The sequence below is a fragment of the Ranitomeya imitator genome, chromosome 1 (assembly GCF_032444005.1).
Source record: "Ranitomeya imitator isolate aRanImi1 chromosome 1, aRanImi1.pri, whole genome shotgun sequence".
Lineage (NCBI taxonomy): Eukaryota > Metazoa > Chordata > Amphibia > Anura > Dendrobatidae > Ranitomeya > Ranitomeya imitator.
The window spans coordinates 890,234,133-890,260,870 of NC_091282.1; the positions used below are offsets into that span (position 1 = coordinate 890,234,133).

Sequence of the window (26,738 nt, forward strand, 5' to 3'; positions counted from 1 at the left end):
GTTACTTTGTGCATTAAACCCTTTATTCTGTCCATGTGGAATACTCAATCCCACACATCCATTTATGGTGTTTATTTGTTATGTGACTGTGGACATATTTGCTAAGCTTTCTGCCTATGCATAGTGTACGCAGAAGGCAACCAATCAGTGGTGTTTTAGTGGGGTTATACACAGCTCAGTGTCCAGAGAACTGCTAGATGTGGCGCAGAGAAATCTGTGATTTTATCCAAACTTCAGCAAGCAGCCTTATAAGAAATATATCCCTGGAATCAGGGTCTCTGCCTTTACATCAAGTTGCTCTCATATAGGAGAGTAAAAACACGATGATATATTCCCTCTAACCTAAGAAGAAGTTCCCAGAGGACACATTGTAAAGAATTTAATGCAGCTAAACGTCAAAATGTCATTGAATACAACATTTCCATTATAAAATTGATAAACCATTGTAAACCATATCGCTACCCACCTTGCCAACTCCTGTGGTGCCAGTAAACAGCACAGAGTGTTTTACAGCCAGTAGCTTTTCCATAAGATAGCCATAGCGCACTGTATCAGTCGTTGGAACCAGCATTTCAAAAAATGGCACATTGCTGTTATACTTGAAGGAAGGAATAATTCTCTCCCACGGATCCAGGCGTTTTGTGTCATAATCCATATAGACACTCCACAGGTCACCAGAGGTTGGGAGCTGGAGGACAAGAGCAAGGCCAGAATCACACAGCCGTATGTCACAGTCTGAGAGGTACAGTCTGTCCGTGGCTCTCTTAACCTGAACTTGACAGCCGGCCCTCATAAAATGCATGATTATGAGACTGTTAATTTCTGGTCTGGAGCAACCGTGGCCGGTGGGTGAATCACGGACCGTTATACACAGATGTGTGAATGCAGTGAAATAAAGACAATCAAGAGATTAATAAGGTTCTGATACTCATCAATAATTGCATGTTCTAAACTGTAAAACAAGAAGGAAGGCTAGCTGTGACCACTTCCTATTGTGAATATATGACAGAGTATATTATTGATCATTTAAAATTAATAAAAAAATTATCATTTAATTATTGCGGCTTTTTCAATAGTAATGAATGTATCTTCGGAATATTATAAATAATATGCAATATCACTTTCTTGCCGTTGACTTAAAAAAAATAGAGGTACGTGACTGAAATAATAAAAAATAATAGTAATGAACCCACATTTTGGATATCTACATTTAAAGACAAGTGGTGTTTACTTTGAATGCAATTGCAATTGCATTTTTCAGAAAATTCACAACTGAATAGTTGCAACTACATAAAAATACACAGAGAATAGAATTCTGAACAATTCTAAATAATTGGTAGTGCCATTGCTCGGGTTTAGCAGAGACATATTCTGTAGGTTATGAAACACTGACACCTAGTGTCAAGTTAAAATATATACCTGGATAAAGGTGTAAACCCCAGTATGACTGAGCTTACTATTTGCAATCATTGTGGGGGTGTAAGGATCATCTTTTGCTGCTTACCTTGGCTTCAGGGTTATCTTCAAACTGGTGTCTGACAAATGTATCAAAGGCATCCCAATGATTTTCTGTTAGATTTCCACCAATAGACCAGACATAACAGAAGACAAAAGTCTGACAGATAACGCTATTAAGTCTTGAGTACTCCTAAAAATGACAACAATAAAAAAGCAAAAAAAAAAAAAATGTCTTATTCCAGATGACTCACCCTATAGGTCACAGGAACATCTATATAACAAAACTGCCGTATTTGACGTCCTTATTAGCCAACTGTACATGTCAGAACAAAAGGCGGATGTGCAACGTGATTTCGAAAATGCACAATTGAAGTCTCCAGCGCCATCTTGGAAAAGATTATTAAGCGCTGTGCACAGGTCCCTGGGGCCACATTACCTAAAGCTCATCTTTACAGTTTGTCTGGGCTATAAAAATTATGTAAGCAAAAGTGTATGAAAGGGTCATTGTTTCTGATTGCATTGGGAGATTTGTTGTAATTTATCTTGATGATATATATATATATATATATATATATATATATATATATATATCATCAAGATAAATTATATATATATATATATATTTGCCTGATTTGGATTCTTACCAGGGACATGTCCGTGTAGTATTACAAAGGTTGAGGGAGAATTCTTTGTTCATTAAAGTTGAGAAATGTATTCTTTCTGCTCAGGAAACTTCATTCCTGGGGTTCATTTTACCGGCTGATGGCTTTGAGAGGGATCCTGGGAAGGTGCAAGTCATGTTACAATGGGTCCAACTTTGCAACCTTAAAGCTTTGCAACGTTTTCTAGGATTCTCCAACTATTATAGGAAATGTATTATGGGGTTTTTCGCTGATTGCTAAACCACTTACTGACCTCACATGTAAAAGGGGCAGTTCTGAAGGTTTTGCCACCAGATGCTATGAGGACTTTTGAAAAATTGAAAGACGTTTTATGTCTGCTGCTGTTCTAATCCAACCCGATCTCCAAGAACAAATCATTGTGGAGTTTGATGCTTTGAAGATCGGGGTAGAGGCTGTTTTATCTCAGGGATCCAAATGCAGGCCAGTTTGCGGCCATGTTCTTTTTTCTTGAGAAAATGTCTGTCTGCTGAAAGAAATCATGATGTTGGGAATCGCTGTTAAATTAGCCTTTGAATGGAGATATTTTTTGGAGGGGGCAGTTCATCAAGTCACTGTGGTCAATGACCATAAGAATTTAGCCTATATTTAGCTAAGTTATTATATTTAACTTCAAAACAGGCCAGGTGGACCTTATGTTTCTCTAAGTTTCATTTCACTACAATATTCAGGCCAGGGTCCAAAAATCTGAAGGCTGATGCATTACCATGTAGTCTTAGTTCAGTTTCTTCTCCAGAACCTCCATCCTCCATTCTCTCTAAGGGCATTGTGGTTTCTGTGGTATACTCGGAGTTGGAACCTGAGATCCGTAAAGTCCAGTTGTTGTCCCCTTCCCTCACTCCAGCATCCAAATTATTTGTGCCTTTGTACCTAAGATTGCGTCTGTTGCAGGAATTTCATGATTCCATCTTGAGTAGTCATCTCATGATTTAATTATAAATTGCCACCTGATGAAGGCGGTTTACAGTCGAAACGCGTTGTGGGCTTAAGAAATTACTACCTTGTCCTTATGTTCTTTGCTCTCCTTTGACCGTTTTCTACATTGTCCCAGATCACCTTGTCAGGGCCTTTCATTCTAAGTTTCCTCAGAAACCTGGGGTCCGATGGCCCCCCAAAGAAGAGTGGGTAATGTCATGATTCCTCCTCTCAGTGTGATGATTGGAAACTTAGCTGTCCAATCTGGGGCAGGGGCGTGCTGAGCTGTCAGAATCGTGATAGACAACTCAGCCATCCAATCTGAGACTTGGGAGTGCTGAGCTGTCAGTGTAGTGAGTGACAGTCCAGTCACCCAATCACGGCTGGGGCGTGCTGGGTTTCCTACAGGTGTCTCCTATTCTAAATGATTCCCAGGCTATTTAGCTGGCTTTCTGCCTCTGATCTCTGCCAGTTGTGTGTGGAGTGTGTTACTCTGTGCTTTGAGTTTTAGTATTCTTTGCGCCCGACCTTGGATTTTCCTTTGACCATGAGTATTAGTGACTAGCGTCACACCAATGTTGCCCATTTCTTTGTGTTCTCAATGCTGAAAAAACATGGCAATACTCTGATTGGCTCCAAATTTATTCTGTAGCATGACAATGACAGAAACATACAGCCTGTGACATTTATAAGTATCTTCAGCGTAAAGAAAAACAAGGTGTCCTAGTAGTGTTGACATGGTCCCACAGAGCCCTGATCTCAATATCTTTGAATCCGACTGGGTTTTCATGAAGCAATAAAACGCAAGCCTACATCCACAGAATATCTCTAGCTAAAGGGTTAAATAATGCTGAACCATTCACATGTCTCATCAAGGTACCAGGATAACCACCTCTATCGCCGAAGAAATCCTTAACCACTTTACTTAGGTAGCACCCATGCCTTGGAACCTCATACAGGCCTACCAGCATACCCCGGCCAACTTGACCCGTCTTTTGAACGACTGAAAACCTTCCACTCTATCCTCCATCAAAGTCATCTCACCAACCTGCAGGCCCCCTTTGTGCCTGCTTAGAGTAAGTAACCAGTTCACCAATCTGAAAAGCCCCATAAAAACGCTAAAGCAAAAGTGGCCATGAACAGTAACCATGCAAAATAAGACATAACCCATTCTTCAACAAGACAGTAGCCTGTCCAACAAACTGAAGGAAACCGGTCTCCTCCTATCATGACTATGCGTCACTATGAAAAAAATTCTCAACAAAAATTCCGTCACCGATGACACTGATCTAGCTCCAGCAAAATCATGACCAACCAAAGCCAATGCAAAAACAACCGATCCCTATACGAGGAACTGACTCCCGTACTCACACCTAAAATTTCCCACATTTCTCTGTACCGGCACCACCTAGCTCTGCACACCGATTGTTTATTTAATTCAAAACTACCGCTTCATAGTCTGACTTAGCCATTAAAGCCCCACACTGATCTCACTAAATTCGCCGCTTTATCAAATGACACATATAATACGGAGGACATTTTCAGATTAATGTTGTCTTTAACCGGCGCACCAGCTGGATAAGACAAATAATGAATAAGCCTAAACTTATTAGGTTCACGTTTTGAGACCAAGCCCAACAGAGACATCCTCAAAATTGACCATGGAGGTTCTGAAAATTAAACCCGCCATACGTTCAAACGGAATCCTAAAACCTTCCGAAAAAAGAGACTGAAGCACCACTTCTAAATTCAGGTACCTACTTAAAAAAAAGAAGCATTGTCATGAGTCCTCCCTTTTTCCAGCACCCTCACCAGACTTTCCTTTTGCATGCTTAAAACACTTTGACAGGCTGTGACTCCCCCCACAACTGGAATACTCGTGTTTTTCATATGTCTTCCACTGAGGAGAGGCTTCCGTCAGGCCACTCTGCCATAAAGGCCCAGCTGGTGGAGGGCTGCAGTAATAGTTGAGTTTTTGGAACTTTCTCCCATCTCCCTACTGCATCTCTGGAGCTCAGCCACAGTGATCTTGGGGTTCTTCTTTACCTCTCTAACCAAGGCTCTTCTCCCACGATTGCTCAGTTTAGCTGGACAGCCAGGGCTAGGAAAACCTCTGGTGGTCCCAAACGTCTTCCATTTAACGATTATGGAGGCCACTGTGCTCTTAGGAACCTGGAGTACTGTACAAATTCTGTTGTAACCTTGGACAGATCTGTGCCTTGCCACAATTCTGTCTCTGAGTTCCTTGGCCAGTTCCTTTGACCCCATGATTCTCATTTGGTCTGACTTGCACTGTGAGCTGTGAGGTCTTAAACAGATAGGTGTGTGCCTTTCCAAATCAAGTCCTATCAGTTTAATTAAACACAGCTGGACTCCAATGAAGAAGTAGAACCATCTCAAGGAGGTTCACAAGGAAATGGACAGCATGTGACTTAAAAATGAGGGTCTGAATACTTATGACCATGTGGTATTTCAGTTTTTCTTTTTTATTACATTTACAAAAAAATCTACATTTCTGTTTTTTTTTCAGTCAAGATGGGGTGCAGAGTGTACATTAATGTGAAAAAATGAACTTTTTTGAATTTACCAAATGCTGCAATGAAACAAAGAGTGTAAAATGTAAAGAGGTCTGAATACTTTACGTACCCACTGTAACAAAACATGTGTAACGGTAATTGCAATAATTTTCTGTGAGAAAAAATTATTTTTGTGTAACAATTTCAAGGGTGCCAACACTTTCGGCCAAGACTGTACATATATACTGGACTTATATCATGTAATAGCAATGATTAGCCATTAGCAGATGTACCATTTTTAGGTCAGGTCCTCCTTTTCCAAGCAGCAGGGATTCAAGAAGACAGCAGAGAGTAGTCACTTTACTGATATCCACATGTGAGATGGCTTGAGTGCATTTTCTGGTGACAAATTTGAGGCCATCTTCAACATAGCGTCCAAATAAATCCAAAAGAAGCTGCTTCATTTCATCAGTCAGCTGAAAATGACAAAATATGAATAAAACATGCGTACTTTCTACATACACTGCAAAATATAGCCATGTGACTATAAGCAGAAAAATACAAGAAATAAAGGAAGCAAACAGAAAAATAGTGTATAAAATGACAATAATCTGTCTCCTTTGGGATTTCCTAAAAATAATTGACTATTGTAAAACAGCCCAGCAATAGGAAAAATACACTACTATCTTCTAAGGTTAGAACCATCTCGGTATGACTTTATAGTTAAGTATAGTCTATTGAGAAGGAAATAAAAAATATCCAATGTTTTATTATATTTTGTGCATATATAAATAAACTATAAAGAATTAAAGCATAAAGCATGAGCAATAGGTAAACTATAAAGCTAGGTCAGATTCACACGTCACGTATTTGGTGGGGATTTAACAAGTGGATTTTACACACACAGCACAAGCAAAGTGGATGAGTTTTTAACTTTATCTCTTGCACATGCTGCTGGTGTGGAATCCACACGGACTACGGAGTCGGTCCATCAAGACTGGCGTAGCGCACGCTTCTGCTGCTAAGGCATTGCTGGAATAGGAGGCGCGAAATTCATAAAGAGGTGTATGACAGTTAATGAATTCAGCACCTCCTCTGAGTCTCCGTGCGAAAAGCCAAAAAATGCTACTTGATTCAGAGATTGGAGTAGCATTTCTGGCATATAAAAAACAGTTCCTCCCCAACTCCACCCAATTCAGCTGAGCTGAGTCATACTAGTGTGAAAATGCCAAAGGTTGCAAAATGTCAAAGCTTTTACTCATTTTTTCTGACATAAAAGCTGTGATGAATATGCCCCACTGTTTTATTCTGCTGTATAGTCTGCTGGAGAAAAGCTACAGAAACTGTAAAAAATTCCATACCAAATACTCAAAGTGTGAATGCAGCCTGCTTGCTGCAACTGGAATATCCATCTAATAAGGTTTGATGCCGGTTGCTGATTCTCACATGATCCACTGTACCAAGGTTTAATCAAATTGTAGATATACCCCCAGGTAAATAACTGAAAGTGTTGGGATCTTGAATAGCAGATACGGACATTAAGTCTTTGGTAATGTATGGGTGTAAAATCTCTACTTACTGTATGCAATGGTGTGGGGAAAGTAAAAAAATATTGGAGGCTTCTTTGGCTTTCCCTAAACCATTAGATCAATGGAAATTTTACACCCAAATATGGCCAAAGATTTAATCTCTGTGTCTACTATTCAGAACCTGGTAGCGAAACTTGGAAAGATCCAATGTATCTACGATGTGGTTATTTAATTGGCTCTCTACACTTGTTTGGACACTTTTTCTTTTATTTAAGCCATTATACCAGGGGTTGTACAACTACAATTACCGCCACGAAGGCTTTGTGCGCATCATTTTGCTGTTTTCACAAGCCCTATTTTTCATAAAATAGAAGTAAAATAACTAGCTCATTATTTGACTTGCTATCTGGTAGCTTTTTCAATTTTTCAATTCTGGTGGAGAATTTACCAATTTAAAAGATAAGAAAAACAGAGAATTGTTCCAAGTTTATAAAGTTTTCAAATGTTTTTATTAATGTAATACAATATATTCAAACAAATGTCACATACTTTCGCTGGGAGCCCAGCTATCCAGGTTTGTACGTAGGGCATCCATTTAAGCTCCTCGGGATCAATGTAAACCATTCCACATCGGCTGACGGTAGCCGGTGATGCAACTTTCAAATCCTGGACCTAAAACATAAAGCAAATGCTTAACAAGATAAATTGATGGTTTTGTTACTTACTGAAAAGCCCATAAGATCCTTTATTGGCATGGCTAGACTATTTCATGTACTTTGAGATCATTAAACAGATGCTTGTTACAGTAGCTCGGATGCTGAGGGTTTACTTAATTATTGAGCTCTTTGGATTCAAGCTACTCAGATACACATTCCAGTATATGGAAATAAAAATAGCTCTCACAGAGATGTCATGTGAATACAGTGAAATTGCAGCGCTGCTTGGCTCGTAAACATATCTCAGAGCATTTTTACTACTATTTTCTTTGGAAACTTATTTTCCTTTGAATTCAAATTTCTTTGAATTTTGATGAAGAAATTCAATGACAAGTGGCTTTGAGCGCCCATCCTTAAAATACCATATTGGCAATAGCGTAGCTACCGAAGGTAAAGAGGGTTCAGTGGTCCTGGGCCCGGTGCTCAGAGGGGCCCACCCGGAGCTACGCCACACTTAACTGCGAAGCTCTGAGATAGAGCAGGGAGGGACAATATCCCTGTACTACCACTCTCAGCCACAGCAGGAAAATGCAATGGGCAAGGCACCGATGCATGCACGCACAGGAAGGTCAGAGTTCCAGAGTAGTGACGTCATCATGCCACGTTGGGACTCTGATCTCCTGTGAGTGCACCGGAGTCTTAGCCATTGCATCAATAGGGAAAACCAAGGAACTACTGGAAAAAGGTGCTCAAGTAGGGTCCAGTTCCGTTAATAATACTTGCAAAAAAATCTGCACTCAGTTTGAGAATAAATTTAACAAATTTTTAATTTACAGTCCGAAACTGTACATATAGATATTTCGGGTCTATATCAGACCTTCATCAGTGTACAAACTGCATGCAACCAAGAAGTAGGATAAGTGCCGTGAATGCAGTATCCACCGCTAGTTACAGATAAGCGCCCTCAGCTTGGATGCTGCTTTGAAGTGCCGTCCGATCAGCTGACAAGCCCAGTGATGTGCTGGTTATTAGAAAGTATATCACAGGGCTTGTCAGCTGAAGGGACAACACTTGTGAGTCACGGTCATATGTGGTGCCAACTGAGTCTGCTGATGCCTTAAAGTGTTGTCATCAATCAGAGTGGAGAGTGAAGTCTGATCTGAGCATGCGTGGTCAGACAGCTGATAGTCATTGAGACATAACCCCGCGCCAACCAGTGATGTACCATGCTCTGTTCATCCAATTCCCATATCAGAAGTAGCAGAGCCAGAATGAAAACAGAAGTCTATATGACCCACAGATGAGCTTACGGGAGCAGGGCAGGTGATAAAAGTGTATTACAAATGTCTTAGCTAGAAAGAGTTTTAACAAATGAAAGGTGATTAAATTAGTAGTGGAAAACCCCTTTAAATGTTAAGTGGGGACTTAAGCATTATTGTTATAGAGGCACTCAGAGTACTGTGACCTTCAAAGGTGCACATGGGACATTATTACATTCTAGAGGCAAAATGTGAACACTGTTTTCTAGGATGCTTCCACAAGGCATTCATATTTTCCAAGGGGCAATTTTATCATCTAGGAAGGGCACAGTAGTAGGCAATACTAAGTGGGGCACTAAGAGGAGCCGTTATTGTACCACACGGCAGGAGCAGTTCTAGGGACACATACGGCAGAAGGTTCAGTATTGGGGTGACAGCAGGATGAGGAGTTTGTGCATGTTGGGAATAGATGGGGATGATGCTGGAAATGTGAGATGTCAAATGTGTCTTTGTTGTAATCTCTGCAGATAAGTAGTGGCCGAAGAAGATGGTGTCCCTGTCTTGGCCAAATGGAAAAGACAGGAAAAGTGAACAACTACATCAGAAAGAACGTCATTTGTAAGTTATCATCTATAACTGTACTGTAATCTCTAATATGATCTGCAGCACTGGTATCTACCACTATATGATCACCATATGGTAGTAATATCAGTGTTGGCCTTTGTATAGTGCTGAGGTTTCCCTATGCCCACTATTAGCCTGGGCCACAGCAGTTGTAATCTGGGTTACCTAGTTAGGTGCCTACTAGTGATGAGTGAGTATACTCGTTATTCGAGATTTCCCGAGCACGCTCGGGTGCCCTCTGAGTATTTTTTTGGCTTGGAGATTTAGTTTTCATCGCCGCAGCTGAATGATTTACAGCTATTAGCCAGCTTGATTAAATGTGGGGATTCCCTAGCAACCAGGCAACCCCCACATGTACTCAGCCTGGCTAGTAGCTGTAAATCATGCAGCTGCGTTAGCAAAAACTAAATCTCCGAGCACTTACAAATACTCGGAGACCCCCCGAGCATGCTTGGGAAATCTCGAGCAACGAGTATAGTCGCTCATCACTAGTGTATACTCATATGTTTTGCATTCCCCTGAGCTGAACCATCATAGGTATCAGCATCATCCAAAATGTTATAGACCTGCTTCTCATGTATTGCCACATTCATTACAACTATACAGCCTGCTTTATTTTTATAAATCCTGATTGATTTATGAAGGAGGGACTCCAAAAGTCACAATTATTTTTTAGGGCCATTAGGTGGACATCACTATTTATAGAGAACCATCAGGCAGCCCTGACTACTGTTAAAGGGCCAGCAGGTGGCTCTCACTACTGTCAGAGGGCCATCAGGCGGCCCTCACTCACATTTTAGAGAGCCAGCAGCCCGCCCTAACTAAGCTATTTTGGAGGGCCAACAAACTGCTATGGTTTGCATAGCCGTATATTGCTACTGTAATATCGTATATTCATCTGAGGTGGGCAAATTTCCATTTATCGCATTAATACTGTAAAGTTTGAAACTTGGAGGGCCAGCAAGAGGTCCTTGCAATTTAAAGAGGGAAAGCAGTCGGCTCCCACTATTTTCAGAGGGCCAGCAGGCATCTTGTGGACAGATGAGACAAAGATAGTTTTTTGGTAAAGCACATCATTCTACTGTTTACTGAAAATGTAATGAGGCCTACAAATAAAGGAACACAATAGTTACAGTGAAATATGATGGAGGTTCAAAGATATTTTGGGGTTATTTTGCAGCCTCTGGCCCTGGGTGCCTTGAACGTGTTCAAGACATCATGAAATGTGAATATTCCCAAAGGACTTTGGGTTGCAAACATACTTAAAGATGCACCCAGAAACAGATGGAAGCAAAGCACTTGAGAGTTCAGAAGTGCTAATTCCAGCTCCAGTAGCGTAAAGTGCACCACCACTAGCTCTTACATAGAGATGCTACAGAGAAACTGTGAATGGACACATTAAATCAGTGAATTTTGCCTGCTTTGATGAATTTCTTAGTACATAACACCGTAAAAATATGAATTCATTAACGAGTCTACTGAAAAAAGCAGCAGCAAGGCTTAAAATTTATAAGGCAAAAATCCCTGACTAGATGCCTGTCATACATAATTCCAACTTCCACACCTCATCCTACATATAGAAGGGATTTTAACCGGCTCTGAAAAGATATTTTCTTGAACATGGCAGCAACAAACTCTGGAGGAATGCTAGTAACACTGGCAGCTTTGATGAATTTCTGAGTACAGATCACCATAAAAAACATTAATCAGTCAATAAGTCCATGGAAAAAAAGCAACAGCAAGGCTTAGAGTTTGTAAGGCAATAATCCCTGACTGGGTGCCTGTCATATGCTATACCTACTGCCACACATCGCCCTTCATGAATTGCAGATAAGGGTAGTATTATTATAAAAGAAAAGAATGTATTTGAATAAGCACTGAAAAAAGCGATTAGCTTAATGTAGCAGCATCAAGGACTGTTATTTCATCAACCCTGCTGGGGAATATAGTGGAGCGTTTCGCATCTACTCAGCCTGATATGGAGGAGACCAGGATCTTCTGTACTTACTGTACAAACACTCCTACCCCGACTTTAAAATCCTGTATGCAATGTGAGAACTAACTGTGAGACGACCACCTGACAGACCACAAAAAGGCACTGGATCATATACTAATAGAACTCACCAACTCTTTTGGTTTCAAACAATTTTCCCTTAACTAGAAGATGGATTCTCAGGTAAGCATTTTTTTCCTAAACTGGTAAGGCATATGCATTAAGTGCAAGGGATGCCAAAAATTAGAAGGAGGCACTCCTCTATCCCTTTGAAAAGACGTAGTTGAGAGCCTCAGAAAATATTTTTTTCCCATTATTAATGAGTGGGTATCCTAGACTGGTATTGCCCATGCACTAAGTGGATGGGCTGAAAAACATTTGGACACACCTTCTCATTTAATAATTTTTCTGTATTTTCATGACTATGAAAATTGTACATTCACACTGAATTCATGAAAACTATGAATTAACACATGTGGAATTATATACTTAACAAAAAAGTGTGAAACAACTGAAATTATGTCTTATATTCTAGGTTCTTCAAAGTAGCCACCTTTTGCCTTGATGACTGCTTTGCACACTCTTGGCATTCTCTTGATGAGCTTCAAGATGTAGTCACCGGGAATGGTCTTCTAACAATCTTGAAGGAGTTCCCAGAGATGCTTAGCACTTGTTGGCCCTTTTGCCTTCACTCTGCGGTCCAGCTCACCCCAAACCATCTCGATTGGGTTCAGGTCTGGTGACTGTGGAGGCCAGGTCATCTGGCGTAACACCTCATCACTCTCATTCTTGGTCAAATAGCCCTTACACAGCCTGGAGGTGTGTTTGGGGTCATTGTCCTGTTGAAAAATAAATGATGGTCCAACTAAATGCACAAAGACAGTGGTTGGAACCATAGATCTCAAATTTGGACTCATCAGACCAAAGCACAGATTTCCACTGGTCTAATGTCCATTCCTTGTGTTCTTTAGGCCAAACAAGTCTCTTCTGCTTGTTGCCTGTCCTTAGCAGTGGTTTCCTAGCAGCTATTTTACCATGAAGGCCTGCTGCACAAAGTCTCCTCTTAATAGTTGTTGTAGAGATGTATCTGCAGCTAGAACTCTGAGCAGCTGTTAAGCTGCTATTTCTGAGGCTGGTGACTAGGATAAACTTATCCTCAAAAGCAGAGTTGACTCTTGGTCTTCCTTTCCTGGGGCGGTCCTCATGTGAGCCAGTTTCTTTGTAGCGCTTGATGGTTTTTGCCACTGCACTTGGGGACACTTTCAAAATTTGCCCAATTTTTCAGACTAACTGACCTTCATTTCTTAAAGTAATGATGGCCACTCGTTTTTCTTTACTTAGCTGCTTTTTTCTTGCCATAATACAAATTCCAAATATCAGACTTCTGCACAACACAACTGATGGTCCCAACCCCATTTATAAGGCAAGAAATCCCACTTATTGAACCTGACAGGGTACTCCTGTGAATTGAAAACCATTCCCGGTGACTACCTCTTGAAGCTCATCAAGAGAATGCCAAGAGTGTGCAAAGCAGTCATCAAAGCAAAAGGTGCCTACTTTGAAGAACCTAGAATATAAGACATAATTTCAGTTGTTTCACACTTTTTTTAAGTATATAATTCCACATGTGTTAATTCATAGTTGTGATGCCTTCAGAGTGAATGTACAATTTTCATAGTTATGAAAATACAGAAAAATCTTTAAATGAGAGGATGTGTCCAAACTTTTGGTCTGTACTGTATATATACATATATATATATATTGTAGGGGTTCACTCGCTCAGATGCATAGGAGGAAACAGGAGGCACATTCTCTTCAGCGTTCATGTAGGTTTATTCACTCCATAAACCATTTAAGTCAGCAAAACAAGGATAAACAGTCTTACATCAGACGGAAAAGTCCTCAGTGTCCATAGTAGAGCTCCGCTCTCTCTCAGACCTGTAAGCATACAGGCTGTGCTATGTCCAGCACGTAGGCTCTCCAGCCTAAATATGGTCTCTGTGTGCTGTTCAGGATGTCTGTCCCCACTTGGAACCGTCCAACACACAGGCCACTCTGCAGTGTCCAGCCAGGACACATGGAAATCTGTCCACCCTGACAGACTTCCAAACACTCTCACCATGTGCTACACAGACACCTCTTTACATAGGTGTAACCACACCCAGAAACCCATCACATGATTAGACATGTGGTTCTGACATCACCACAGGTCCTGAAACAAACATAGATAGGCACGGTTATGCCCCTTACCCAGGGGTGAGGTATATGGGTAGCCAGACCCTCCCATCTCTCATAGCTACCCGTAACCTGGACCCAAATATACTACACAATTCCTTATTGCTTTATGTGCATTACAGAAAACACTCCGGGTCACATCACAGCGACAAGCCTTCTCTGTGATACATACCTCCCGTCGACTATCCAACCTTTAGCCATGCTACATACCTCCCCCCTCTGCCTAAAGCCATGGGGCTTGGCACTTGTCCTATACCGACTAGAGACCCCTCTCAGTCGTCCCTGACAGTCAAACCGTCTCTCTAAGTTAGAGCCTGTTATTGAACCCTTTCGTCGGCATTCGTCATCCCTTTCTGTCACATCCTTTGATAACGATGACCCCTTGTCATCTCGTCTGCTATAGGATCTCCCGCTTAGGTCACTGAGCCTTGAACTAACTGAGGAGTCACTACTTCTAACTCTTCCATCTGACCACCTTTGGTTCTCTCTCGGTTCTTGATCTCTCCTATTGTCTTTCTTCGGAGAGCAGCTCTTCCCTTTACCTCTATATTAACTTCAGCTTGAGGACTTCCAGTCTTTAGAGAACCTCTTCGCCTCTCTAGACCACGAGTTGAAGGTGGTGGCAACCTGTTTGCCAATCCTTGAAGCTCTATATTGATCTGCTCCCTCTCAAGTCTTAGCTGCTCTATCTGTTTCAGGTATGCCACACGATACCCCAGGAGCATTTGGATATTCCCAAGGCTCTCCATGGATCCAACAACAAGGAATGGAACCATCCCATCTTCACCCACAACCTGGGCTTCATCATCAGCCGGAATGCTCACTCTCATAACACCGGACCTATTCACCATCTCTTGCATCACCTTGCCAAATCTTCCGATGACTTTCCCCACCAGACCTTTAGGTACTTGGACTGTGTCTTCCACTAAGCCCAGCCGACTAAGAGCTTTCCTTTCACGCTCCAAACGTCGAACGGCTTCATCATTCTTCAAAATGATCTTCTGCTTTGTACGGAGGCAGTGTAGGTGCATATCCCTCAGGACAGCCACCCGCTTCACTGTGACTTCCCTAGTCGACAGTATGACCAAATGCTGAGTCTCAGGTGCCCAGTGCACACTACAAGCCTCTACTGCCTTTCTAAATGCTTCATGCACACCCTTCCTGGCGCACGCTTCTCGCATGTCTTTGGGTACTTCTATTATGCTCTTGAAAAGCGGGGTCTCATCTTCACGGACATCTGTCACAACCGGGTGACTATCTTGTTCTGCCTTAAGCACTAACTCTTCCCCAGTCTTTTCTTCTGCTTGAGCCTTCGCCAAGATGGGTATTGGCAACTCCTCTGCCAGGCAGCGACGTTCCTCCTCTCTCTGGAGAAGCTCCTGCTGATGCTTTTCTTGAGCCATTCTAAGCACATCCATATATTTCAATATGGCCCTATTCATGGCCCGACACACTGATAGGTGACCTCTGAGTTGAACGACCTCCTTCTCTAGGTCACCCACTTTGTGCTCAATTGTTTCCCTCAGGACCCTTTCTTGTTCAACAGTTTCTTTAAGCAGCTCTATGTTATGGTCCTGCTCTCTTTTGGCCAGCACATGTCGCACCACCAGTTCTTTAATTAAACTTTCAAACGGGGGCTCTTGTCCACCCACACTCTGCCTCTTCAGAGTTCCACCTGTTTCAGCAACCACCTCTATGGTCTCTCCTGGGCTCTCTGTCTGTTTACTGTTCGGTACCTCTGGACTCTTGGTAACTTCAGAGTTCTCCATCTCTTCAGCATCAGGTACTTCATCATACTGAGCCAGTTCAGTCTTTCCGGGCATTGCAGATGTGGGTCTACTACAGATCTGTTCTAACCCCAGCCCGACACTAACTACCTCAGTGCTAGGGTTTGTCAGAGATAAAGTGACCTCCTCATCAAGGACAATAATGTTATCTGCACCTGACCCTGTCTCTTCCTCATCATCATTCTTCTCAGAGGGTGTAACTTGTCCCGCCTTTCTGCAGCCCCCGCGACGAGATGAAGATCTGTGATTTTTACTCGGCTCCTCCTTACTGCACTCTTTTCCCATTGTGATCGAGTCACAGTCTGAATAGGAGTCACCCCCTCTCACTCTGTCATCCTGGAACAGCAATTCCCCATGTAAACACGTGTCAGACCCACACTTTCTTCCATTCACCCGGAACTCTGGACTATCGACCTTAGGTGTCGCTATCTCCTTTTCACACATCACACAATCCGGAATCACTACAGCCACCTGTTGTGGTGGGGCTCCCTTAGAGTCATTCCGACTCCGTTCTGAGCAATCAGACACTCCCCTTTCCTCCCACAAGTCCCAAAACCTTTCAAAGTCCTGGCCTATTACAACAGGGAATGGTAAGTCTGGGACTACAGGTACATCATGGCTGGCAATAAACGTGGGCGTCTCAATGATTACCCTGGACACCGGATAATCCCTAGCGACCCCATGAATGCAGTGAACTTCCATCTTCCTTCCGGGAATCAGATAGACAGGGAGTGTGGCGCTCACCAGCGTCACCAGGCTCCCCGAGTCCAGAGATCCAGTCACGTGCACTCCATTGACTTCTACAGAACAGCTCTGTGTCATCTTGCCAGATGAAAAGTCAGTACAATATTCTGAACGTGTGCTGTTCGAACACTGAACCCAGCAACAGTCCATCAGTGCATTCACCGCCACCCCTTTTTGGGCCACCACTCCTATTTGGGTCGCCGCCCCCTTTTTGGACTCCACCCCCTTTTGGGTTACCGCACCCTTGTGGACCATTTTCTCCTTTAGGGCCACCGCCCCTTTTAGGGACTCCACCCCCTTTTGGGTTACCGCCCCCTTGTGGACCATTTTCTCCATTAGGGCCACCGCCCCTTTTAGGGACTCCACCCCCTTTTGAGACGCAGCCACTTTTTGGCCAACCATAATTATTTGGGCACCGCTCCATTTTTGGGACTCCACCCACTTTTTTGGGACAACACCCCACTCTGGGGTACACCCTGTGGACTTCCTACAGTACTCTCAGGCCCCAGTTTGCACAGCACACCAATGTGACTCTGGCCCTTTAAGAGTCTGCACACTCTAAGGCTATGTTCACACTTTGCGTTGTCCTTCTGCGGGTTCTCCCGCAGCGGATTTGATAAATCTGCAGGGCAAAACAACTGCGGTTCTCCCTGCAGATTTATCGCGGTTTGTTCCGCGTTTTCCGCTGCGGGTTTCCGCCTATACTATTGATGCTGCATATGCAGCAATATGCAGTATCAATAGTAATGTTAAAAATAATAAAAATTGGTTATACTCACCCTCTGACGTCCCGATCTCCTCGACGCTGCACCCGGCGGTCCGGTTCCAAAGATGCTGTGCGAGAAGGACCCTTCGTGACGTCACGGTCATGTGACCGCGACGTCACCGCAGGTCCTGGTCGCACAGCAACTCTGACCGGACGGCCGCGTGCAGCGCTGAAGACTTCAGAGGGTGAGTATAACATGATTTTTTATTTTTTAACCCCAAATATGGTTCCCAGGGCCTGGAGGAGAGTCTCCTCTCCTCCACCCCGGGTAGGAACCGCACATTATCCGCTTACTTCCCGCAACGTGGGCACAGCCCCATGCGGGAAGTAAGCGGTTCAATGTATTCCTATGGGTGCAGAATCGCAGCGATTCTGCACAAAGAAGTGACATGCTGCGGGTTGTAAACCGCTGCGTTCCCGCGCGGTTTTTCCCGCAGCATGTGCACAGCGGTTTGCGGTTTCCATAGGGTTTACATGTTACTGTAAACGCTATGGAAACTGCTGCGGACCCGCAGCATCAAAATCGCGGCGGTTCCGCGGTAAAAACCGCAAAGTGTGAATATAGCCTAAACCAGCAATGTCTTTTTTTTTTTTTCTTTGCTGCAACTGCACTTCACAAGGCTCTGCACCCCAGACTTCGTGGACCCGCCGATCCACAGCAAAACTTCGTAACCCCGCCGAGTTACCGCCAGACGCCTTCAGTTCTCGTGGCCCCGCCGAGCCACAGCAAGTCGATCACAGAAGAAAAAAAAAAAAGAAATACATGGACTCGCCAGTCCACGGCAAGCACCTGCACACGTGCTTATAGAAAAAAAAAAAACAGTCTCTCACTGACCCTGGTCAGATTAACACAGACTACGGTCTGTTACACACCCGGCTTTAACATAGCCCAAAAACATTTTTCCACTGACCCCGGTCAGTACAATACATGGTTTTCAGACCGTCACCCGTTGGCAACTTCACGGGTTTCTGGACACCCCTCAGCCTCAGAGATGCCCAGACGCACTGTCTCTGTTTTTCTTCCACTCTGACCCCGGTCAGTACACACGGACTCCTGTCCGTTACCTGTTGGTGCCGGCCACACAGGTTCCCGGATCCCTCTTCTCCTCAGAGGTTTCCCATAAACAACAATTCTTACTGACCCCGGTCAGAATACCACAGACACCTGTCTGTTACCTGCCGGCCACACAGGTTCCCGGATCCCTCTTCTCCTCAGAGGTATCCATAAACTACAGTTCTCACTGATCCCGATCAGTATTTACTCACGGTTGTCAAGACCGTCCACTCCTCTGGCTCAGACCAGCCAGCGCTGCAACATGTGCTCCTTGGATCGTTGCCCGCATTCGAAACACCAATTGTAGGGGTTCACTCGCTCAGATGCATAGGAGGAAACAGGAGGCACATTCTCTTCAGCGTTCATGTAGGTTTATTCACTCCATAAACCATTTAAGTCAGCAAAACAAGGATAAACAGTCTTACATCAGACGGAAAAGTCCTCAGTGTCCATAGTAGAGCTCCGCTCTCTCTCAGACCTGTAAGCATACAGGCTGTGCTATGTCCAGCACGTAGGCTCTCCAGCCTAAATATGGTCTCTGTGTGCTGTTCAGGACGTCTGTCCCCACTTGGAACCGTCCAACACACAGGCCACTCTGCAGTGTCCAGCCAGGACACATGGAAATCTGTCCACCCTGACAGACTTCCAAACACTCTCACCATGTGCTACACACACACCTCTTTACATAGGTGTAACCACACCCAGAAACCCATCACATGATTAGACATGTGGTTCTGACATCACCACAGGTCCTGAAACAAACATAGATAGGCACGGTTATGCCCCTTACCCAGGGGTGAGGTATATGGGTAGCCAGACCCTCCCATCTCTCATAGCTACCCGTAACCCGGACCCAAATATACTACACAATTCCTTATTGCTTTATGTGCATTACAGAAAACACTCCGGGTCACATCACAGCGACAAGCCTTCTCTGTGATACATACCTCCCGTCGACTATCCAACCTTTAGCCATGCTACAATATATATATATATATATACATACAAATATAAAAGAATGTTTGTGGTAGGCCTCTAAAAATTGTTAATGCAGGAGTCATAAACACCCTTAAAAAATGTATAGCGAGGGTAGCTTGATTACCATGTTGATATGGTGCTAGAGGAGGAGGACGACACAAAAAAAACAAAATCGTGAGGCGTATACCCATGTTTGGGTGGGAAGGGATGCAAGGGAATACACTATAAAAAACAAAAAAAACACTGCATTTGAGTATACTAGGAACTTCTGGTACTGCGACATTTTATTAGACCTCTCCACCACAGGAAGAGACAAAGAAGTTCTCCTTGTAGAATGGGTCTAGAACAGTGACCAACCAGTAATTATTGCTGGCCAAAATGTGTAAATGTGAGGTTCATGGGAAAGGCAGTGGAACATAAACTCAATCATGTGTGCCAGACTGCCAACAGCCAAGACTTCACTGTCCCCACCAAGAGGAGACTGTCCATGTTGTCTTACTCATCCTTCTCCTCGTCCTCCCTCTCCTCCTCGTTTTAAGGCCATCCATGCTGAACAGACAGGATGAAGGTGGTGTGGGTACTACCATCTGTAGCACACTCAACCAGCTCCTGTTCCTCCTCCTTATTTTCACCCAATCTGCATTGAGAAGATGACATGAGGCCAGACTGTGTATGTGGTGCCCCTGAGGGTCTAGTCACCACAGAGGTACTGCACCTCAGCTAGAGGTGTGGTATCCCACTCTCGGTTAAGGAGGGGGCACTACTTGGTACCCGCACACTAGCATCCGACACCACACCACTCCAGGTCAGAGAATCTGGGTGGACCCTATTTAGGGAGGGCCCCATCTCAGGCTGGAGGGGGAACTTGGTAGAGGGTGTTGGTGGAGGAAGTAGATAAGGGTAGGAGACCTGAGGTAGAGTGACAGTTGGGAGTGTAGTCTTGTCATGAAAACAGGAGGAGAGGAGAGAGAGAAGTATGGAGGAGTTTGAGAGGAGCTCCAGAGAGAAGGGTCCTAGGAGCCAGGGAAGTGAAGAATCCACCAGTGGCGCCCGAATCCAGGCTGACCATAGTCGGGTGGAGGGACCAGGTCACAGTGGGGCCGGCCACAGGCTAGTGGAGAGGCTGTAAGACTCAGCTAGCGAACCAGAGGCTGTAGTATCTGTATTTATGACAGCCAAATCGGCACATAATCGCTAAAAAGGCAGCCATATAGGGTCAAGGAGACCAGGAGCTCGTCGCCCAACAGGACCTAAGGCTGCTGTGTGTGAGGCGCAGGGCACGAGGGTGTGAGCCAGCACAGAGAGACGACCTGGGAAGGTATCCGCACACTAGCATCCAACACTACACCACTCCAGGCCAGGGGATCTGGGCAGACCCAGAAGCTACCCAAATTAGAAGCGGAGGAGTAAGAACGCAAAGCCATGTGGAGAGCTATGGTGGACAGAAACATGAAAGCCAAGGCCCAGGCCCGTAAGGCTAGACCCGCCGACCAGGGTCCGCAGAGGCAAGGCACAGTGGTCTCCTTTGACTTAAAAAGGGGCTGGAGGTTTATCAAGGAGCCCGGTGTAGCCTCAGAACTGTCGAGACTCACTTGCTAGAGGGACACCCCGATTGTGACCTGTACCCGGGGGATCTTGTAACCTTCACCCAGCATGTGGGTGAAAGGGGGTGGTACGTCCTCAATGTGAGAGAGTACGTGGGGACCTGTTGCCCCCATGCCAGTGGTTGCATTGCCAGAAAGGCGACCAGCAGCTTCAACCCCGGACACAGCATCAGTCCCTGCAGCTTCAACTAAAGTTGCAGTATGGACACCGACAACTCATGCCCCGGCTGCAGGACCTGCTCAGTTTGTGTCACCCGGTGTGATACTTGAGGAAGAACTTCAAGCCTAAAGAACTGCTCATAAGATTTAAAGACAATTCGGTGATGGACAGTGAATGGTCAGAACATTTCTTGTAAATAGCTAGCACTTAATGTGCTCCTTGTTGATTTTACACTGTACAAATGACCAGAGAAAAAAAATTGTCTGGCCTGGCCGAAAGGTGGTCCAAGACATTGACCAGTTATGTCCTGTAGTCACGCCCAGGGCCAACATTGGGGGTTTTAGACGGGTTCTCCCATATGATACTGAGAACGATGAGAAGGACACCTGGTTCGGGATCTCACTGAAAACTGTTGAACTTAATTGAGCTATGCTTTGATACTATGCAACGTTCAAGTAAAAAGTACCTCCCATAAAGGGAAGAAGGAACTACCTGTTTAACTGTTTGACCTGTTGAAATACATTTCAGAAAGTATTTGTATGTTTTTAACATCTGTTTTACTCTGTTCCAGCATGCACCTGTCCCACTATCAGGTAAGGAGGGGGCACTACCCGTTACCCGCACACTAGCATTCAACACCACACCACTCCAGGTCAGGGGATCTGGGTGGACCCTATTAGGGAGAGCCCCATCTCAGGATGGAGGGGGAACTAGGTAGAGGGTGTGGGTGGAGGAAGTAGATATAGGTAGGAGACGTGAGGTAGAGTGAAAGTTGGGAGTGAAGTGTTGTCATGAAAACGGGAGGAGAGAAGGAAAGTGAAGAATCCACCCATGGCGCCCGAATCCACGCTGACCGTAGTCGGATGGAGGGAGCAAGTCGCAGTGGGAACCGGCCCCAGGCTAGTTGAGAGACTGTAAGTCTCAGCTAGCGAACCGGAGACTGTAGTATCTGTATGTATGACAGCCAAATCAACATATAATCGCTAAAAAGGCAGCCACATAGGGTCAAGGGGACCAGGAGGTCGTCGCCCGACAGGACCTAAGGCTGCTGGCTTGGGACACTGTGTGTGAGGCGCAGGGCAGGAGGGTGTGAGCCAGCACAGAGAGACGACCTGGGAAGGTACCCGCACACTAGCATCCAACACCACACCACTCTAGGCCAGGGGATCTGGGCGGACCCCAGGAGGAAGCAGATAAGGGTAGGAGACCTGGAGGTAGCGTGACAGTTGGAAAGCTGTAAGATCTTTGCTGCGTCACCATCAGCCCCTGTGGACCTGAACCGCAGCGTCGGCCATCCCTTGCCGAACACCACTGGTGGCGTCACGAATCAATCCCCTATAAACTTTTCCCCTTTGCATCATTTTTGTTGCATGCCTAGGGCCATGGAGTCGGGTTATGGCCCCGTGACTTCCCCAAAGAACTGTCCGACCTGGTTCTGAGTACCCCACAGCCCTGTTGGGTTTCGCATCTATCATCACCCAGTATAGTCTTAGCTCCATCTCAACTTGCATGAGGTTTCAGAAAGGTTCTGTCTCCACAAGTCTAATCAACAACATTTCGAGGGCAAGTAGTCTGGAAATGTGGCCGTTTAGTATTGTAGTCTGTGGGTGGTTGCGTATATACCCTTGCGTTCCAAGGACTGGGGTAGGGACATCTGAACGCAGTGCTGGGACAAGGGCGTGGTTGCTGACGGTGGTTTCAAGTGTACAACGACAGGTGCAGGGTGGGAGTCATCTTCATCTACATCATGGACAGGGGATTGGAGTGCATGTAGAACAGGGGAAAAGGCAGTGGTGTCATGCGCAGACACTGTTTCTGGACCTTGGCGTTCACTCCAAGTAGTTAGGTGCCTTGCTTGCATGTGACTGTGCATGCTGGTGGTGGTCAGGCTCATAGTTGTGCTCCCCCTGCCGATACTGTATGGCAGATGTTGCAAATGGCCTTTTTGGGTTACCTGGACTGTCTTTAAAAAACGCTACACTCAAAAAACACCTAACCCTTAGCTTCGGGCAACTTCACCTAAGTTGGTACTCTGAGGAACAATTACCCACTTTGTGTCTCTGGACATACCACTGCCTCTTCCTGCCTCAGGTGGTGCTGTAGATCCCTCCCCCTGTGCGTTGCTGTCTTCGCTTTGCATGTCACCTTTCCTGGTTGGTGTATAATATAGATGGGTAGAACTCGACTGAAGAATATTGATATATGGTTCTAGTGAAAAGAAACCGTTGGTCCCATAGATACAAGTTCAATGTAGAATCACTGCACTCACCTTTCCAGGTTGGGTCAGTGACTTCATCGTCCACCACCTTGTCTTCCATATCCACACCCTGGTCCTCCCCCTGAATTGCTGACATAACAACATCACTAATTGAGAATTGTGTCTCATCATTATCCAGCTCTTGCGACAGTAATTGCTTTTTCCCACCATCGTCTTCTTGGCTGCTCAAATATTTGGGTATCGCAACATGCGATCTCCTTATGTCCCGCTTGAAACTGGCAGGGCGAGAGGCTAGAATCTATAAATGGAAATGTGAACAGCTCTTCAGAGTGTCCATGTGTGAATCACTTGCCTTCGGGCACTCGGCATGGTGGGACGAAGGATGGGTGTATGCTTTTGACGCACAACTTCTGCAGTAAAAATGGTGTACAATATTTCCCTGTTCAGAAAAATTTGCAGAATTAAGAGCAAAAAGAATATTATTAGCCCTGAGAAGAGGTTTTGGTATGAGTTGCAGGCTGCAGCATAAAAACCGTACAATTCACTATATCCTCTCCTACACTATCCCTAAGTGCTACTTATAGCAGTATTACTAAGGATTTTCATTAGCCCGAAGAAGGACTGTTGTTGTGCTTAAAAGAAATGTTAATGTGGTTGAATCCCTGGCTAGCACGTGTTAGGGTTGGCGGAACGCACCAAGTATATATACAGTGGGGCAAAAAAGTATTTAGTCAGTCAGCAATAGTGCAAGTTACACCACTTAAAAAGATGAGAGGCGTCTGTAATTTACATCATAGGTAGACCTCAACTATGGGAGACAAACTGAGAAAAAAAATCCAGAAAATCACATTGTCTGTTTTTTTAACATTTTATTTGCATATTATGGTGGAAAATAAGTATTTGGTCAGAAACAAAATTGCATCTCAATACTTTGTAATATATCCTTTGTTGGCAATGACAGAGGTCTAACGTTTTCTGTAAGTCTTCACAAGGTTGCCACACACTGTTGTTGGTATGTTGGCCCATTCCTCCATGCAGATCTCCTCTAGAGCAGTGATGTTTTTGGCTTTTCACTTGGCAACACGGACTTTCAACTCCCTCCAAAGGTTTTCTATAGGGTTGAGATCTGGAGACTGGCTAGGCCACTCCAGGACCTTGAAATGCTTCTTACGAAGCCACTCCTTCGTTGCCCGGCGGTGTGCTTTGGATCATTGTCATGTTGAAAGACCCAGCCATGTTTCATCTTCAATGCCTTTGCTGATGGAAGGAGGTTTGCACTCAAAATCTCACGATACATGGCCCCATTCATTCTTTCATGTGCCCGGATCAGTTGTCCTGGCCCCTTTGCAGAGAAACAGCCCCAAAGCATGATGTTTCCACCACCATGCTTTACAGTAGGTATGGTGTTTGATGGATGCAACTCAGTATTCTTTTTCCTCCAAACACGACAAGTTGTGTTTCTACCAAACAGTTCCAGTTTGGTTTCATCAGACCATAGGACATTCTCCCAAAACTCCTCTGGATCATCCAAATGCTCTCTAGCAAACTTCAGACGGGCCCGGACATGTACTGGCTTAAGCAGTGGGACACGTCTGGCACTGCAGGATCTGAGTCCATGGTGGCGTAGTGTGTTACTTATGGTAGGCCTGGTTACATTGGTCCCAGCTCTCTGCAGTTCATTCACTAGGTCCCCCCGCGTGGTTCTGAGATTTTTGCTCACCGTTCTTGTGATCATTCTGACCCCACGGGGTGGGATTTTGCGTGGAGCCCCAGATCGAGGGAGATTATCAGTGGTCTTGTATGTCTTCCATTTTCTAATTATTGCTCCCACTGTTGATTTCTTCACTCCAAGCTGGTTGGCTATTGCAGATTCAGTCTTCCCAGCCTGGTGCAGGGCTACAATTTTGTTTCTGGTGTCCTTTGACAGCTCTTTGGTCTTCACCATAGTGGAGTTTGGAGTCAGACTGTTTGAGGGTGTGCACAGGTGTCTTTTTATAATGATAACAAGTTTAAACAGGTGCCATTACTACAGGTAATGAGTGGAGGAAAGAGGAGACTCTTAAAGAAGAAGTTACAGGTCTGTGAGAGCCAGAAATCTTGATTGTTTGTTTCTGACCAAATACTTATTTTCCACCATAATATGCAAATAAAATGTTAAAAAAACAGACAATGTGATTTTCTGGATTTTTTTTTCTCAGTTTGTCTCCCATAGTTGAGGTCTACCTATGATGTAAATTACAGACGCCTCTCATCTTTTTAAGTGGTGGAACTTGCACTATTGCTGACTGACTAAATACTTTTTTGCCCCACTGTATATGTATTAATAGGTGCGTTCACAACCCGGGGTCCACAGTGCAGGAGAGGAACTTGCTGCTGGCAAATGGCGCCGCTATATGGTGGTATAAGCGAACTCTGTTAACGCCACAGATTCGCTAGAAACAAGATGCTGTGCCCTGTTAACCTCACAGAGGTAGACAGCTACCAAACAGAACAAAATTGTGGTCATGCAGTCAGAGAAAGAGGCAAACAACTCCTCACCGGAGGTGCCCGTATTCTAGCGGCTTATTTCAGCCAAGGCCCTGAATACACACATACAAACTCCTCACCGGAGGTGCTAGTATTCTAGGAGCTTATTTTAGCTAAACCCTAACCACATCCAGACATGACCACACTGGTGCTGAGCTCATAGACTTTGGTTTGATACTAGCACATGTCCGTGCGGCCATGCAAACCTTTTATAGCTGTAGCAGACAAGGACCTTCCCAGTGGTCCAATAGGAGCTGCTACAGGGCCTGAGCATGTGACCCCCGACTTCCAATGAGAGGTCCTCCCATGGGCATGCTCAGAGTGTGCAAAGCAGGACTTAGTCCCAGAAAAACTTGCACACCGCTGAACAGTGCTGGCTACAAAAGCAGAACCTGGAAAGGCAGCAGTAACCCTTTGCACAGTATCAGGCTGAGCGAGACGCTGGAACTGATGTCTCCGCTGAGCAGACTCCACTGTGGCTGAAGCAGAATGGGAGACCGCAGCAGACATGGCTCGAGATTCCCCCTGTGCAGCGGTGGTAACTCGTCTCCTAAGGCCAGGATCACACATACGCGAGATACGGCCGAGTCTCGCAGGTGAAAACCCAGCTCTGGCACCGGCACTCCGGAGTGGAGCGTGCAGCTCCATGTATTGCTGTGCGGCCGCACGCTCCGCTGCGGAGTGCCGGAGCCAGAGCTGGGTTTTCACCTGTGTGACTCGGCCGTATCTCGAGTATGTGTGATCCCGGCCTAACAGTACGCAACTACAATTATATCCCTCTTTCATCAGCACCTCACCCTGCTCTACTTGTTTCCGGGGTACAGTGTGATGAGCATAGAGTAATTAGTCTGATATAGACCTGATGATGCTATGCGTCCGGCCAATCACAGTAGTGCCACAAGAAAGATGGCTACAACAATACAGTGACTGGCAGGCAATCCTCACATGTTCATTGGCTGCCTAAAAAGCACCCAACATGTGGGGCAGGGACACGAGCTCCTGCTTAAACATTTAAAAAAATACTAGATGAGTAATG

The 26,738-nt window shown here is 44.8% G+C and overlaps 1 protein-coding gene across 1 annotated transcript in view; it reads right to left on the reverse strand.

Annotated features, from left to right (window-relative positions):
- The window catches only part of DNAH6 (dynein axonemal heavy chain 6), a 621,891-nt gene that overhangs the window by 375,493 nt on the left and 219,660 nt on the right, over nt 1–26,738 (reverse strand). Inside the window, exons 34-37 of the mRNA XM_069743176.1 lie at nt 7,648–7,770; nt 5,863–6,045; nt 1,505–1,648; nt 467–688 (exon numbers count right to left, since the gene is read on the reverse strand). Of these exons, the coding sequence (XP_069599277.1) occupies nt 467–688; nt 1,505–1,648; nt 5,863–6,045; nt 7,648–7,770 (672 nt within the window). The remainder of the gene's footprint in view (nt 1–466; nt 689–1,504; nt 1,649–5,862; nt 6,046–7,647; nt 7,771–26,738) is intronic.